Raw genomic sequence first — 16844 nt, forward strand, 5'->3', positions numbered from 1 at the left:
CTAATGTAATGCAGGTCAACATTTTACTATAGGTAAAGGAAACATGTACCTACATGTAGTAGATGAAAATGAAATTATGGGAGCCACACATTAGTACCAATCACCACTGGCCTTCCTGTTCATTGAGAAAAACATCCCCAATAAAATGTTTCTGTTGTTATTTTTCTGTAGTTACAGAAGTTATATAGTTGTAGAAATATGGTAGCCAGAAGACCACTGCTCTTCATTTCTAAAGGGTATAAATTATTTCCCAAAGACTCATTACATTGAAACAGCATGGAAGTTCTGCTTTACTGTATTAGGCATCTATTGCTGCACAACAAATGACCCCAAAACTTAGTGACTTAAAACAACAATTAGTATTTATTATCTCACACAGTTTCTGTGGGTCAGGAACTCAAGAGTGGCTTGGCTGGTTAGTTCTGGCTTATAATCTCCCATGAACTCAAATGACAGTTGGGACTGCAGTCATCTGAAGACTTGACTGGGCTAGGGATCTGCTTCCCAGATGGCTCACTCTTGTGACCAGCAAGCCCGTGCTGGCTATTGGTGAGGTGCCTCAGTTCTTTACAACACTCGGATCTCCCCACTGGGCTGCTTGAGTTCCTCACAGCATAGCAGTCAGCTTCCTCCAGAGCTAATGATCCAAGGGAGAGCAAGAAAGAAGCTGAAATGTCTTTTATGACCTAGCCTCAGAAGTCATATGCCATCCTTTCTGAAATATCCTACTTAGCAGTATGGGTCAGCCTTATGTGGAAAGGGACTACACAAAAATGGGAATACTCAGAGGCGAGAATCACTGGGAGCCATCTTGGAGGCTGGCCACCATATTAACTTGTCTGAGTCTTCACCCTGTCTTCTACCCATGGTAGCAGTATTTTTCCAAATGTCGTTTTGTGTTTTCCTCAAGATGGTATTAATGAAGGGCATTTAGCAAAAACAAATACCTACCCTTACCTTACCCTCACCACACACACATACACCAATGCTACCAACAACAACCTTCCATGGTGAAAATAAACATGGTAAAACTATGTTGGGAGATTCACAATTCACTTGTGATAATAAAAGTTTTGAAGTACACTAGTAAGGAGATGTGTTTGAACTCCCAGCATTTCTTAAACTCATTTTACATTGAATTCTCCTTCATGGAATATATGAAACACCATGACCATAAGGGCATAATTTGATAAAGGTCATTCTGGGGTTGTTCCATGTTAAGGGCAATCTGTCTTTAAGTTTGGGAGCCTGCCCAAGGAGTTTTCTATGGCCCTGTGACATTTTTGTGGGAATTCCAGTGGGGTAGAGGGGACATCTGTTTTGGAAATCACCTACTTCCCCCACCCCCACTAATAATTGCAGTTCCAATACTAACCCTTCATTCCCAGCAATGATAAGACTTTAGGCAAAAATCATCCAAAAATTAGTTGGGGATTATCCTATCACCCATTTTGTTTTAGAAGAAGGGTTTTCTTCTTGGATGTCATATTCATTGCATTTCTCCTTAATAAGGGAAAGAGAACGTGGTGGTAGCAGTCTTCCTGAATTACCTTGGGTCTCAGGGAAGCAGAATGGCATCGTGGTCAAGCACACAGATGCTGGGGTCTGAGGCCTTCACTTCCCAATCCTGCTGTCACATGCATAGCCTGAGTAAGCTTGGGCAAGTTCCTCTAACTTGTTTATGGCTCAGTTTCTTTTCCTGCAAAATGAAAATAAAATAATAAAACTTACCTCACAGAACTGTGAGGAGTATGTGGGCTGAAACTGATAAAGTCCTCATCCTGTACTGGTGCTTTCCCATGGCAGAGTACCAGAGAGCACTCAACCATGAGTTCTCATGTAAGAGAGAAGGTAGACTAGAAAAGCTGGGAGTTCTACCATCACCACAAAAAAATTATTATCTCTGAGTTGCCAGAATAATAGAGAAGCAGATGAGAAAGAGTCTCGACCAGACAAGAACTCGGGAAAAACTAAGAGATGGAAGAAGAATTCAGCAAAGAACCAGGAATTAGGAATGGGCCCGTGAAAGGGCAGGTGTGTATCAGGAGTATGTTGGATATCATGGGCACCAATTTTCCAGTGACTTGGTGACTTTATCAGTGCACAGGAATGGTGCAGCCTTATTATCGAATTGCAGAGTTAAAAGAAATGTCACAGATTAGCCAGCCTGAAACCTCATTTGATAGTTAAAGGAACAGAAAACTACACCAGGAAAGCATGCCTCCAACAACCCATGGACTGTCAGACATGAACCCAGGCTCCTGGTGGTGGGGCCTGGACCGTTTTTTGCAAATAAAACATGTCCTATGTGAATTTTAACAATCTCCTGCTAAGATAAAATTTTCCTGATAATACAGGTCCCATAGCATTCTCTTGGATGGATGCTGTGTGCTCTCTCAAACCCAGATTCTAACAAGTATCATGGGTCAACTCTCACAGTCATTGAGTGTCAGAATAGCTGTCTACCAAGGGTGGGGTTAGAACTTCATAGTTGCCAAACTGTGAGGGAAACCTGGTTCTATGTGTTGTTACAATAACACGGATTTTGTTTTCTTTAATTAACTTTATTGAGGAATAATTTACACACATTAAAACACAGATTGTAATTGTGAGTTTAGAAATGTATACTCCCAAGTAACCACCACCTCAGTCAAGAATTAGAATATTTCCATCACCCCAAAAAATTCTCTCATGTGCCTTTGCAGTCAATCACCTCCCTCTGCCCCATACGCACGCCCCCAGCAAACACTGATCTGATGTGACATTAAGTTCTCAGTCAACCGAAGTTGGAATAATCCTGACTTGCCCCAAGCACTGCTCTGGTGCCCTGGGGAAGAAAGGGCAACTCTGCAATCTGCTTAGGAGACAGAAGGAGGAAGCAGTAAAGTTGCAACGCCCCTTGTATGTCAACTAAGGCCCAGATGACGAGGGATGAGGTGATCTGACAAGTCTGGAGGTCACTGTGGGCCAAAACAGTCAGGGAGGTCTTGTAGGTCTGAGGAGGGTCTGTGGAAGGTGGCAGGTGTAGATGGCTTGGTGTGAGAAGGGAGGGACAAGGAGGAGGTCAGGCAACCCAGCAGGGGAGAAGGCAGCCAGGACCTGACCTCGAATGTTCATTGCCCTTTCGTGAACTTGACGAGGAGTCCTCGGCCAGAGGCGGGTGCAGGATTCCTGCCAAGCAGCTGCAGGATGCGAGTGAAGTCTGGGATAGGAGGATCAGGTTGTTTCTATCATTATTGCATAATACAGCATATGTTGCATTAACATACATTATTTACTAAATAAATGCAGGTTTAAAAAATGTCGGACTATGATCCTGCTGCCCTTTTGCTTTTGAAAATGGCCTTGGTGCCTCTCAGCCCTTGGCCAGCCCTCCTGGGCTTCGGGGAGCTTGGGAGTGTGAGCATTTGCCAAGCCTCTAATGACAGGGGCCCATTAAAGCACATGGCTGGATTCCTGGAACCACGCATTAGATTAAGAAATGGAGCCGGAGAATTAGCTTGATGCACGCCCTGCCAAGGAGGGACCCTCGTCCTCATGGTGGTGGCTCCCTGGAGGTTGAAGCAGATGGGGAAGCTGTGTCCAGGTCATTACCGCTGTGTCACCAACAGCAGGAGGGCTCTGAGCAGCCCTCCCCACCCCACCTATTCCCATGCCAGGCAGTTCAATTCCTGTGGCCACCAGGGCCCACGCTGTCAGTAGCAAAGGGCATTACACAATGAAGAAAGGGAGGAGAGGGGCAGGCATGTGAAATCACGAACAGAAATGAGAACCTACCCCATGCCAGATACTGGACTAGAGGGAGTGTCGGACACCATTCCTGCCCTCAGTGAGGGTGATGGAGGAGGAATGAGGCCGGTTAATATCCTGTGGTAGGTGAGAAGTAATAAGGGTCCTGATATGGGCTAAATTTTTTCCTCTTCAAATTCATCTGTTGAAGTCCTAACCTCAGCACCTCAGAATATGGCCTTGTTAGGAGATAGTCTTTACAAAGGTAATCAAGGTAAAGGGAGGTCATTAGGGTGGTCTCTAATCCAATATGACTGGTGACTTTATAAAAAAAGGAAATCTGGACACAGTTAGGAATAGAAGGGAAATGACATGAAGAGACACGGGGAGAAGATGGCCCCCTACAAGCTGAGGAGAGAGGCCTGGGACAGATCCTCCCCTCACAGCTCTCAGAAGGAACCAACCTTGGGAACATCTTGATCTTGAACTTCCAGCTTCCAGAACTGTGTGACAATATATTTCTGTTATTTAAGCCAGGGGTCTCCTTGGTACCGGTCTGTGCCCATTAGGAACCAGGCCACACAGCAGGAGGTGAGTGGCAGGGGAGTGAGCATGACTACCTGAGCTCCCCCTCCTGTCAGATCAGCGGTGGAATTAGATTCTCACAAGAGTGTGAACCTTATTGTGAACTGTGCATGTGAAGGATCTAGGTTGCACGCTCCTTGTGAGAATCTAATACCTGATGATCTGTCACTGTCTCCCATCACCCCCATATAGGACCGTCTAGTTGCAGGAAAACAAGCTCAGGGCTCCCACTGATTCTACATTATGGTGAGTTGTATAATTATTTTGTTATATATTGCAATGTAATAATAATAGAAATAAAATGCACAACAAATGCAATGTGCTTGAATCATCCTGAAACCACCTCCACCTGCCCTGGACCAGCCCGTGGAAACACTGTCTTCCACGAAACTGGTCCCTGGTGCCCCAGAGTTTTGGGACTGCTACTTTAAGTCTCCAGTCTATGGTAGTTTGCTACAACAGCCCCAGGAAATGGATATAGACCCTAAGGGAGAACACTGAAGGGCCCTTGAGCCAAATGAGGGGTCAAGAAAGGTTGCCTGGACGGAAGAATGTCTACGCTGAGACCTGAATGACAAACAGGAGGTTTCCAGTGGGGAGGGGAAGGAGTAGTGTCAGTGAAGAAGGAGGAAGGGACTTCTGGGCAGAGGGCCTGGCCAATGGCCCTGCAGTTGCGGGGACCCTTTGGGAACTGCAAGTCTGTGGGGCTGGGGACAACACTGAGTCAGAAACCCAAAGGAGGGTGATATGGTTTGGATGATTGTCTCCTCCAAATCTCCTGTCGAATTGTGATCCCCAGTGTTGGAGTGCAGCTTACTGGGAGGCAAATGGGCCATGGGGGTGGATCCCTCATGAATGGCTTGGTGCCCTCTCTGTGGTGATGAGTTCTCACTGTATGATTTTAGTTTAAAAGAGCCTGGCACCTCCTGCTGTCTCTCCTGCTCCCTCTCTCACCAAGAGCCACGCCTGCTCCCCCTGCCTTCCCCTTCCAGAAAAGCTTCCTGAGAGCCCAGTAGATGCCGGTGCCATGCTTCTGGAACAGCCTGCAGAACCATGAGTCAAATAAACCTCTTTTCCTTTTAAATTACCCAGTCCCAGGTATTCCTTTATAGCAACACAAAACTTACCGGTGCAGAGGGATCAAATGTCAAGGGAAGGAAACAGGCCTGAGGGCGGAAATGTCCAATGCAAAGCAGGTTGCTCAGCATGGGTCTCTGGAAATTCTTGGAAATGCCCCTATCTTCTACCCGCAGCTTCCTCCCCAGATTCTCACTTCAGACAGCAAGGTTGTAAACCTGGGCCACTGACCTTGTCTATACATATGTCACTGTAGATCAAGAACAATTTTTTTTTCCCTGTAGTGATTGATTTATGTGGGTCTCTTGGATCGGGTTAATTGTCAACAATGTGAGCTCCTACTGCAAGACAGGGAGTGGGGTTATCAGCACACTGTGTTACCCACAGTTCTTCAGACTGAGAGCTGCAGATGACGCAATCCTATGTTGACTTGCTCCTAGCCCTGCAGGGCGGTTGGGCTCACCTGCCCACAGACAAGGCGTGATGACTGATTGCCTTTAGTCAGTAATCGGCTTGACATGGAGCCAGTAAACTCCCAAAGTTAGATTAGGAGGTGAGGTAATTGGTTGAGGACTTTGGATTTTAGTTTATTAATGTCCAAACAATAGGGAAGCTTTCTGAATGGAAACAAGCCAAAATATTTGGCCTTCAAAATCTCTTCCGGGGGCATGGAGGTCTGCTGGTTAAGGGTGGGGTGTGGGTTGAACAAAGCCAGTGGGTGAGATGTATCTCCATGAAAATGCACAAAAATCAGTGCTGCTGCCTTGTTGGTGAAAAAAACAAGAAAGGAAATGCACACAAAGTGGAACATCGTGGGATGCTGAGAAGGCAACACAGCACTTGCTTGGAAAATGAGTGAAAGTAGAAGGCTGTTAAAACTCAGAGTTTTGGCCTGCAGTTTTTTGTTTCTCAGGAAGGTCACATGAGAATGAGCGATGAACTTTCTCAGGGCCAATTTCTGGACAGTGGATCCTGTTTTATCTTTCAGAGAAAGGCAGGGACTATTCTCCAACGTTTTGTAGACTGTCAAGAGGGAGGATAAATCTGAGACTGCCTTTAAATACTGGGTTTCAATTGCTTCCTTCCTTCCCAGGGCAGATATACAGTCTTCTGGTATGATTTAATGTCCAAACTCAAGCGACTGCTGTGCTTCTGCAGGATGGAGACAGCACTTTGCAATTATTTTTGTGTTCTCTGCAGAAGACAAGGTTCAGCCCCCAGTAGGGGGACACTCAGGGCTGATGGTTCTCTTAGGGAGGGAAAGTGAGAGAGCATGGTCACTGCTGGCCTGACTCCCTACAGCTTCTGGGTTTGGGAGAGACCTCACTGTAATCATCACCACCACCTTCATCATCATCATCATCGTTGTCGTCTGCTGCTGCTGTTGTACTAGAAGGGGTGGAAGTGGTAATTACTCATGCTTTCTCCCCTCTTGGTTTTAGCTAAATGAGATCAAAGAGTCAATTATAGTACCCAAAGCATAGGACTCTCTGGAAAACTGGGTAGCAAGATCTTCTGTGTGGCTCTTCAGTCTGAACATACACATCCAACTACATTCCTGCTAAAGAGAAGCAGACCTCCCTTGTGGTTGGAGATGAAGCCAGGCAGGTCTAAGAGAACCAGCAAGACACGTCCATGTCCCACTCAAGGATTCTGCTCTTGGCCAATGTGGCCTAGTGGATTTGCCTGGTTCTCCCTGATCTCACCAAGCAGATAAGTCACTCTTCCTCTGGCTGAAGCAGCACACGATGGGGGAAGTCAGGGGAGAGACTGGAAATGTGTATTCCAATACTGCTCTCTTCTAGGCATGGGGCAAGGTGGAAATGTAAGCAGTGGAGTCATAAGCATGTCCCTTTAATAACTATGATATTTGTGATCACCTCCTAGATGCCTGGTAGTTTGATCAGGATAGTACAGTCTATACCTTATTAATTTAAGGTGGTTTTGCTTGCTGATGAGGGCCCAGAAACCATGGTTTTACAGTTCCTCTAAATTGTCACTGGCTCCCTAAGTCAAGCTTTGGGCTAGCAAAGGCTTTTGTTCTTGTACAGTTATCAGCAGGGGCCATGACTGGCCACAGGCTGAGTCTGCCCTGGGTAGTAGAGGTCAGGAGCTGGGAAAGGGGAGGAATTGTCTCTAGTTTAGTCTTCCATGCCTCTGACCAATGAGATTGGTTTGAGGATGAGGACTGATCCAAGGTAGACCAAGAGATATGATCTTGAAAATTCTGTTGGAATTTCTCTTCCTCAGAACTAGAAGCTCTCTTGTCGGCAGCAGGTGCTGACTATGGGTGACGCACACTTGCAGCTGCTCGGAGAGCCCTGTTAAGACATCCAGTCTAGGAGGAGAGCCAGTCAGGAGGAAACCAGAGATCTAGTTCTGATTATTGTGTTCCAGTACCTGGATCCCATTATGCCTCAGCCAGAGAGACCTTTGGGTCTTTAAGTGAGCCCATATATCCCCCCTCCTTTTTTAAGCTGTTGTGTGCAACCAAAAGTCTTGGCTAATGCATTTGTGGATCTTTCCAATGGAATAAACAATGTTTAGATCATTGATTGTAGAAATAAAGCAGGAAACATACACACATAGTGAGATATGAGGATTCTCTGAGCCTCTATGATCAAAAGTAGCCCACTCCCACCTTCAAGCACAACTGGAGCCTCTGAGGTTGCAAGTATATTTACTCTTTTGAATTTTAGGATTAACTCCAGGAGTGGTAGCTGAAGCTGTCAGCAGCCAGAAACATTTCAGTTTGAGTTCATCAGTCCAGGTTTTTCATTTATCAGGAGTGGAGAGAAGGGGGCTAGAAAGGAGTGAATATGCAGAAGGTGCTTTGGTATTTGGGGAGGAGCTAGGAAAGGTGTAAGTGATGTGGGCAAGGTGACTGGGGAGGAAACAGAACACAGAGGGTTAGGATGGGGGTGGAGGGGACACTAAAGATGTAGGAAGAGATGAAGGTGGAAAACACCAAAAGTTTTACCTGTAGAAAAGTCACAAGAAGTATAGCAAAGACAAAGTCTTCCTGAGTCATAAAGGTAAGGGTCATCCCTACCCTTGAACAATACTGGTCTAGGTGCCCACATAATACATGAGGAAAATTGATACTGATAAAGACTATTAACTGTTTCCTGCCAGGTAAGATTCAGAATGTCGTCCCTCCTAGGCATCTGTACTTCTATGTTAGAAGCTATGATATGAGATTATTGACAGAGTCTGTAATATTTTCTTGGTGAAATATACAATCTCTGAATTATGCTAAGGATCATAGAACATACTGGTATCTACATTTCAGAGTCTGACACTAGCGTGATTGCAGGTGTGGGACTAGCGGGTGGGAAGATGGTGTGATCTGTGTGATTGTGGGTGAGTGTTGTGGGGAAATGGATGTGGTCTGAGTTATATGGCATGTCCCTGTGTGTATCAGTGTGTGTAGCTGCAGTGGGAGGCACTGGTTTGAATCAGCATGGGGCTTGCCTTGTCCGACAGGCAGCTGTCAGCCAAGGGGCACTTCCAGTTGTAATTGAGAAATGGCAGTGTGCTATCTCTCCCGGAGCGGGATGATAGTAATTAATTGTTCATTGATCCCTGCAGGTCAGCTAGAGGTCAGAGAAGTTACTCTAGTGGCCTTCTAGTTTGCCAGGCAGCCGGGAGCAGTGATTTGAAACCTCAGTGAGAGGTGAGAACTGTCCTGTGCCCTACACCCTGATCCAAGGTGATGGGATAATTATGGTAACTTAATGTCTATGATTACAAATAATACAAAAGTCAGCTGTTCAGAAAAACCATGCCAGCACACTATTTAAGACTTTTGGAGGAGGTGGAGAAAAGGTGTTTGACAGTGGATATTTTTCAGCACAGACTGGAACACTGCAATAGGATTGTTATTATCATCACTTTCAAAAGCTTAGGTAAGTGTCCATCTGTGGGTGAGGCTGTGAGTGGAGAACCCCATAGATCTCATCTCAGATCCACATAGGTGATTCCATTCTAAGAGAACTCCTGCGCAATCTGAAGGGCTCATGCACAGTGAGGGGATAAATGAAGACTCAGTTCAGGCTCCAGCACTTCTGCAAAGTCTTTTTCCATCTGCCACATTCTCCTAACCTTCAGTGATCTCCAACACTTGACAGGGACCCCCCTCCTTTCTTCTGTGCAGTCTTCATTCTGCAAATATTAATGGTGCCTATCTTTTGTTCCAGACACCATTCTAGGTGTGCCTGTTGCATCCAAGTTCCCATGGAGCCTGTATATGTCCTGAATATTTTTCTCTGTCAACATCTCCCCTCTCCAACTAGACTGTAAGCATTTCAAAGGCTGACCATGTTGCCTATATTGAACAACAGCCACAGCAAACATTTATTGAGTGTTAGACTGGCCTGGGCACGTGGAAAGCTCCATAAAGCTTAGCACAGGGCCACATCAACTAGTTCCTCAATAAAAATTGATTAGTTAAAAAAATATGGAGCCGACTTGTCCAGCTAATCATGGGGATGGTGAGGAGCATAGGTGGGGGGTTGCTATAGTGAAGTCTTGGTAGTTTCACTATCTTCCACGGGATGAGATTCAGAATGATGTCCCTCTGAGGCATCTGTACTTGTATGTTAGAAGCTATGGGGTGAGGTTATTGACAGAGTCTGTTGTGTAAACTTTCTTTGAGAAATATACTATCTCTAAGTTATGCTAGGGCTTATAAAACAATCTGGTGTACATTTCAGGGGCATTTTAATTGAGGGAAGTGAGTGTTGAGGTGAAATCAGGATCTGCTTTTCTTTTGAAATGTTGATAGAAGGTTCTTTCTGTGCACCTGCACTTCTCTATTGGATGGCGCTGGATGTGGTTGCCTTTTGTGGCTCTTGGTTGCAATATAGTTCTCTTGTTGAAATGACCTCCCTCTGACTGATGCCTCCGCCCTAGGCTCATCAATGGCTACCAAAGCCAGTGGACACCTTGTGGAACACCGTCTGGCATTTCACCATGGCCTTCATGAAATGTGCCCTTTTGCAGTCTATGATCCAAGGCTCTTGTAGTTTTCCCTCCATCTTTTTAGTGTTGTTCTGCACCTGAATAACCCATACCCATCTTAAACTAGTAAACAAAAGTGGAATGCATGATCATGTCTCCGTCTCCCATCCTCACCTCTATACCTGTTCTCCATTTAGTAAACGGCACCTCCATACACCTGCCCAAGTGAGAAGCCTGGGGGTCATCCTTGACCCTCTCCTTTCCCTCGCCTCTCACCCGGTTGGTCTCCAATCCCTGGGATGAGTCTATCTCCTAAATATCTCTTGTATCCCTGTTACCTTCTTCACCTGCCAGGCCATCAGGATCATTCACTCCTTGCCATCTCCTTCGTAGAGCATTGAAATGGTTGCTGAAATTGTCGCCCTGTTTCCCTCCTTGCCCACTCCCATTTGTTTCCCACCTCCCTCTTAGAGATCTTTTAAGAAATACAGATTACGGTTCCTGCATCACAATGCAAAGGTCAACGGTGACGCCATCTGGGGCGCGCTTGGAATCCAGCAGGCCGTTTTGCCGCGTCTTCCGCAACCTCCGCGGCCTCGAGCTGGCCTCCCCCGCGGCCGCCCCAACCACCACCCCCGCCGCCATCACCGCCACCGTCACCTCCGCCGCTGCCTCCTTGGGGCCCTCCTCCTTCACCGCCCCCTTAGCCACCTCTACACACTCTGGGCCTTCTGTCCTGGAGAAGAAGCTGTAATCGTCTTCCTGTGGGCCCGGGGCGCGGCCATGGCGGACGGCGGCGGCGGCAGCGGTGGTGCGGCCCAGGCCTCGGCCTGGGCGGCCACGGGTGCAACCCGGGCCAGCGGGGGTGGTGGTCCCATCAACCCGGCCTCGTTGCCCCCTGGCGACCCTCAGCTCATCGCTGTCATCTTGGAGCAGCTCAAGAGCCGGGGCTTTTTTGACACCTTCCGCCGGGACTGCCAGGCCGACGTGGACACCAAGCCAGCTTACCACAACCTGAGCCAGAAAGCGGATAATTTTGTGTCAGCACATCTGGACAAGCAGGAATGGAATCCTTCAGTGAACAAAAACCAACTGCGCGACGGTCTGAGGCAGACTGTGGTTCAGCCAGAGAGGTTGGAAGCTGGAGTAGACAGGATTATCTTTCAGGTGGTGGATCCAAAACTAAACCACATTTTCAGGCCACACATAGAACTAGCAATTCATAAATTCCTGGTGGCCCGGAAAGAAGCGGCTGTGCTAGCACTCTCTCCAGAGCCGGAAGGCCTGGACCCTCCAGCTCCGTCTCAGGACACTTCCTAAGAATATGGCTGACAACTTTTGAAAGCGCTATTTAATTTTGGCTGAAGAAATGGATTCAGTTACATAAGAGTGCAATTTCAGGCCAAAGATAGGCCAAGGTCATCACTGAGCTCAAGATTTCCACCTACACCATGAGCAGTGACCAGATTGAAAGGGAAGCAAGTTCGGCAGAGAGAGAGTTGACCCTATGGCCCCCTGCATTACGCTGCCATTTGGCCAGCCTGTCCAAGGGCATAACACCAAGCACACACTACAGAGAGGGAAACACTACTGCAACCTAGGGTTGTCCTGAAACAGACATCTATACTTGGACATGGAGACTGCACATAGACTTTAGGGTTTGTGCTCTGTGATAAACGAAAGCTACAGCGACAGGACATAATCCTAAAGACAATTTCAAAGAACAATGACAGTCAAGGTTTACTGGGAGTAGTATTTGACAGTACTTATTTGATATTGTCTCTCAGAGTTGCAAACTAGATTGTACACAACATTAGCGTCAAATAGCTTTAAAGTTGTGACCTTCTTGTACATGAATCTTCTAGCCAGTTTCCTTTGTAAGAGGTAACAATGCATGAAACCCTAGAATGAGTGAGAAGTTCAGACGTTAGGTATAAGGAAACTCGTTTGCAGACTCTCTGTCCAAGGCTGCTTCCTGTCTTGCAGGGGCTGGTGAGTCTTGAGTGTGTTTATGTTATTCTCACATTTGTGTTTTTTTAGAAAAGTGGATGGTCAATAAATTGCTTATCTTTCAACAGCAACAACAAAAAAGAAATGTAGATTTATGTCTTTGTCATCTTTAAGCTCCGTCAGTTTTCTGGTATTTCTAGAAGGTCAGACACCTGGCATGGTTTATAAGGCCCATGATAATGGGGCCCCTGGTCACCTCTGCTGCCCCACACACTGTCATTTGTCATGTGACCACCATGCCCATGGCTATCCTGGACACCCTGTGTTCCCTCTGCTCACTGTGAAGGGAATGCCCTCAACTACTCCTACCCTCCTTTAAGCCTCAGCCCCTGAGGAGCCACACATCATGCCCAACCCCTGTCTAAGCAGGAATGACAGACTCCTTCCTCTGTGCTTCCATAGATCTCATAAGGGATGACCACACTTACAATAGTAGCTAGGTCTAACAAAGCACTTGCTGTATGGCAGGCAGTGTACTAAACGCTTTACTTACCGTAGTAAGTCCTCATGATCTAATTGAAGAAATCCTATCTTTATTCCCATTTACAAATGTAGAAACCAAAGCTCAGATACTGCCTAAGTGGTGGGGCTGGAGCTGAGCCTGTGTTGAGCACAGGGCCACTTTTAACCTTTTTTAACCACGCTTTTAACCACATCACTTCACCACAGTGAACTGTCTTTGCTTACAGATCTGTCATCCCCACTTAAATGTGAGCTTCCTCCAGGGTAGGGATTTACTTTGTTCATTTCTATTCCTTAACCCCAGGACCTAGCACATCACAGGAGCTCAGCAATTTATAGAAAGAAACCAGTTCTGGATTTGTCTTTTCCAACATTTAATTTCTCAGATGGTAGTATTTATCATCTAAAAAGTGAACAAAAGTTAATTTTGTGTCTGGTATCTACATGTCTAAGCAAGAAAGAGCTTTCTTATCCCTGGAGGTATTTTATCTGTAATATTTACCTCTGAGCTATTTGAAATGATTCTTCAAAATTTAGAGTCCAGAAGGTAGAAGACCATGTCCTTTCTGAAAATGTCCCTTCCTTTCACAGGTACCAGCCTCTTTTTAAAATTAGCTTGTGAATACGAACATCCCAGCTCTTTAAAGTTTAATGTCCCAGCCATTTTAATTGTTTCTTTCAAAGTACAAAAGAGCAGCTGGGCCACATCGGCACTAATCACTTGCCAACTTTCCTTTTTACAAAAACAGCTAAGCTCTTTCTGAGATTTAAAATCACTCCATCTGAGACCCCATCTTGGCACCTATCTTTGCACTAACATAAAAGGAACCTAATTTCTGCTTTTAAGAAATGTGTTGCGGAAGTGATTTTTGGTTTGGGGTTTGTTCTCCTTCTTTTAAAAAATAACATAATAAAGTGTAATACAACTTTTAAAGTTTTTTTTTTCCTTTACCAGTTCTCTATTCCCCTTTTCTACTTGAATTGTCCTGAGAGAGGGTTGCCAGATAAAATACAGGGTGCTCAGTAAATGTGAATTTCAGAGAAACAACAGATACTCTCCTAGGGCACAGACCATGTAATATTCGAAACATACTTGTATTAAAAAATTATTTGTTGTTTATTTGAAATTCAAATTTACTGGTGCCCCATGCTTTAGTTTGCCAAATCTCCAAATCTGCCGACCCTAGCCTGAATGCTTCCCGTTTCCACCACATGAGTCTGGCAAATGGAAAATGCTAACCCATACAATGGACACTCCTGTATTCTGAAAATAAACGTGTAAACAAAACAAAAAAAAAACTGTACTGTGACTTGAGAGAGCTCATTACGTGCATGCATGCATGCCCACTGGTCCCTGCTAAATAATTCCTTTCTTGCAATCCAGAAGGATAAATAAATGTAATTTCTGGAATTCTATACATTCTTATCAATGAACTACAAGTATTTATTGAAAATGTCTCTGTTTTGGGAAGACTTGGAGTCCAAAGGGGTAGTTGGCACAGTCACTATCCCCAGGGTCACAGTTTAGTTTCATGAAGCAAGCAAGAAAATGATTTTAGTTGTAATCCTAATAATGAGTAAAGAGAGTTTCAGAGAAGGAATACAGCAGTAGACGCCAGTGAGATAGAGTGCGCCAGTGAGATAGAGACAGACAGAGGGAAAGAGACAGAGAAACAGAAATACAGAGACAAGAAACAGAGAAAAAGAGAGGAAGGGAGAAGAGACAAAGATATAGACAAACAGAGACAGAGAAATAGAGGCAGAGAGACTGAAAAAGAGACAGAGAGATGTGCGTGTTTCCTTTTTATGCTGCAGGGCAACTCTTCCATTCCCCCTTGCTCCTCCCCTACTCTGATCTCCGGGCTGGGTGGGTCCTGGGGTCTGGGCGGAGTCAGCACCTGTCACAGGCACGCCCCCTGGGGCACCATTTGGCCCTGGGTCTGAAATTGATTCTTTCTGGATTTCAGGGCAGCAGCAGCAGGCAAGAGCTCGGCTGTCACTTCCAAGACTTTTATAGACTCTGACAGCAACGCTGTTCCCTGTCTTTTGTCTTTTGTATTCTGTTTGTGTTCAGCCTCTAATCCACGTGGGGAATAACATGCGGGGCCTGCAGGGGAGGGCCTGGCTATGGGCCATGTGCCAGCAGGACAATCTGCAGAGACTGGGAGGCCTGCTCCCCTCCCAGTCTTCGTTTTTGATTTATACACGTGCTGTGGGATCTCCTTTGCAGGAAATGATTTCTGGGCCCAACTCCTGGCAACTTTGAGGACAAGGACCCTGCACCCAAGGCACTTCTAGGCTTGGGAAAATAAGCATCTAAGATAGGCAGGCCAGTGTAGAAGGAGAGTTACAGATGTGAATACATGTGGTATCATAGCAGGGAGTGTTTCCTAGGACTGAAGTGTCTCAGGGGTCTTTGAAGAGAAGAGGTTTGAGTAGCACCTGGAAAGAAAGGATAGGCCAAGCTGGGATGGTGCCCCCAAAAGGCAAGGCCAAGGGAAGGCACAGGTGAGAGGGATGGGAATGGCAGGAGTGGCTGGCGGCAGGGAGCAAGTGGTTGGAGAACCTTCACACTCTGATTTAAATGGTTCCCAATGCAGGAAACCAGGGTGCACCTGAGGTTGAGGGCTTCTCAAACTTGAGTGAGCATCAAGGTTAACCAGAGGGTGGTTCTGATTGAAATACACATTACTGGGACCACCCCTAGAGTTTCTGATGCAGTGGGTCTGGGGTGAGGCCTGAGACTCTGCATTTCTAACAAAGTTCCCAGTGATGCTGGTGTTGCTGCACCGGGGAACCACACCTTGAGAACTACTGTGTAGTGGGCACTGCCCAGAGACCGAGAACCTCTTCCCTCTGCATCTATTCCCTCTCCACTTCCTGGAACTGGCTGTTTTCCAGATTCTTATGAAACACAATAGGTGATGTTGATTAATTACCCATTTTTGTTTTGTTTTGTTTGGCAGGAAGAGAGGAGAAGGAAGATAATTTTACCTGGTTTCTTTTTCCATCTACTCAGTCTTCGGAATTTCAGTTTTCATTTCTTGGGTACTCTTCCCACCCCCACTGCCAATTCACAGATAATTATGAACAGCCAGCAGGTCTAAATCACTGCACTAGCCTCTCCTCTTCTTTGCCTCTCCAGTGAATGCACCAACAATGAGTGGGGACAGCAGATTTGGGCAGTATTCTATGAAGAGAGGAGAAGGAAGATAATTTTACCTGGTTTCTTTTTCCATCTAATCAGTCTTCGGAATTTCAGTTTTCATTTCTTGGGTACTCTTCCCACCCCCACTGCCAATTCACAGATAATTATGAACAGCCAGCAGGTCTAAATCACTGCACTAGCCTCTCCTCTTCTTTGCCTCTCCAGTGAATGCACCAACAATGAGTGGGGACAGCAGATTTGGGCAGTATTTCTATGAAGCCTGATGGTTAAACACATTCTTTCTGTTCCCCATTCTTTGGCGTGCTCAAAATCACAGACTCAGAAGAGGGAAAATGGGGTTCTATTCAGATTGGAGCTTTAGCTCCACCATTGGTTGTGGGCAGCTATGGGTATAAGGGGCAGGCTCTATGACTGGGAAAATGAATGTCATTCAATGGGGGTCTCACTAGACCGAGGGGCAGTGGTGTGCGGTCCAGCTGGAGCCCATGTGGGAGGAGCTTGTGTTGCTGACTGGTGAGTGCCCATTGAAGAGGTGCCCGCTCAGTAATGTTTCAGTTGCATATTTCTTGCTGCTTCCTCTAAACTGTTTTTTTAAATCCTGGTCATCAAAACCATCCTACCTCAAAAATATTGAACAGGTGCCAAAAATGGGGAACAATCACATCCCTTCTATTTTGGACAACGTGGAAGAGGAATTTTCCCCATTTTCCACAGCAGAGCTTTTGAACTGGAGCACCATTGCATGGTCTGGTAACCACCAGCTGTGGCTGTGCATGAACACAGCTGATCTGACCTAAGTAAGAAGAGACCAAGAAAAGGAAAGCAATATTATTAGAAGTGGTATGAGAAG

General features: G+C 45.9%; 1 protein-coding gene and 1 long non-coding RNA gene across 2 annotated transcripts; one reads left to right on the forward strand and one right to left on the reverse strand.

The window, feature by feature from the left end:
- Positions 1–357: 357 nt before the first annotated feature.
- LOC117099119 lies at positions 358–10851 on the reverse strand. The gene is made up of 3 exons (XR_004443710.1): positions 10692–10851; positions 1551–1699; positions 358–637 (listed from the first exon to the last, which is right to left on the reverse strand). It is a non-coding gene; the product is annotated as an uncharacterized LOC117099119 (long non-coding RNA).
- A 33-nt stretch (positions 10852–10884) lies between these two features.
- BOD1L2 (biorientation of chromosomes in cell division 1 like 2) lies at positions 10885–12450 on the forward strand. The gene has a single exon (XM_033238465.1). The coding sequence runs from the start codon at positions 11137–11139 to the stop codon at positions 11671–11673; it is 537 nt and encodes a 178-aa protein (XP_033094356.1). The 5' UTR covers positions 10885–11136; the 3' UTR covers positions 11674–12450.
- Positions 12451–16844: the final 4394 nt, after the last annotated feature.

The sequence above is a fragment of the Trachypithecus francoisi genome, unplaced genomic scaffold (assembly GCF_009764315.1).
Source record: "Trachypithecus francoisi isolate TF-2019V2 unplaced genomic scaffold, Tfra_2.0 Contig01474, whole genome shotgun sequence".
Taxonomy (NCBI): domain Eukaryota; kingdom Metazoa; phylum Chordata; class Mammalia; order Primates; family Cercopithecidae; genus Trachypithecus; species Trachypithecus francoisi.

Bases quoted from the DNA above. Each gene is read 5' to 3' on its own strand.
- BOD1L2 (XM_033238465.1), top strand. From the start codon at position 11,137: ATGGCGGACGGCGGCGGCGGCAGCGGTGGTGCGGCCCAGGCCTCGGCC.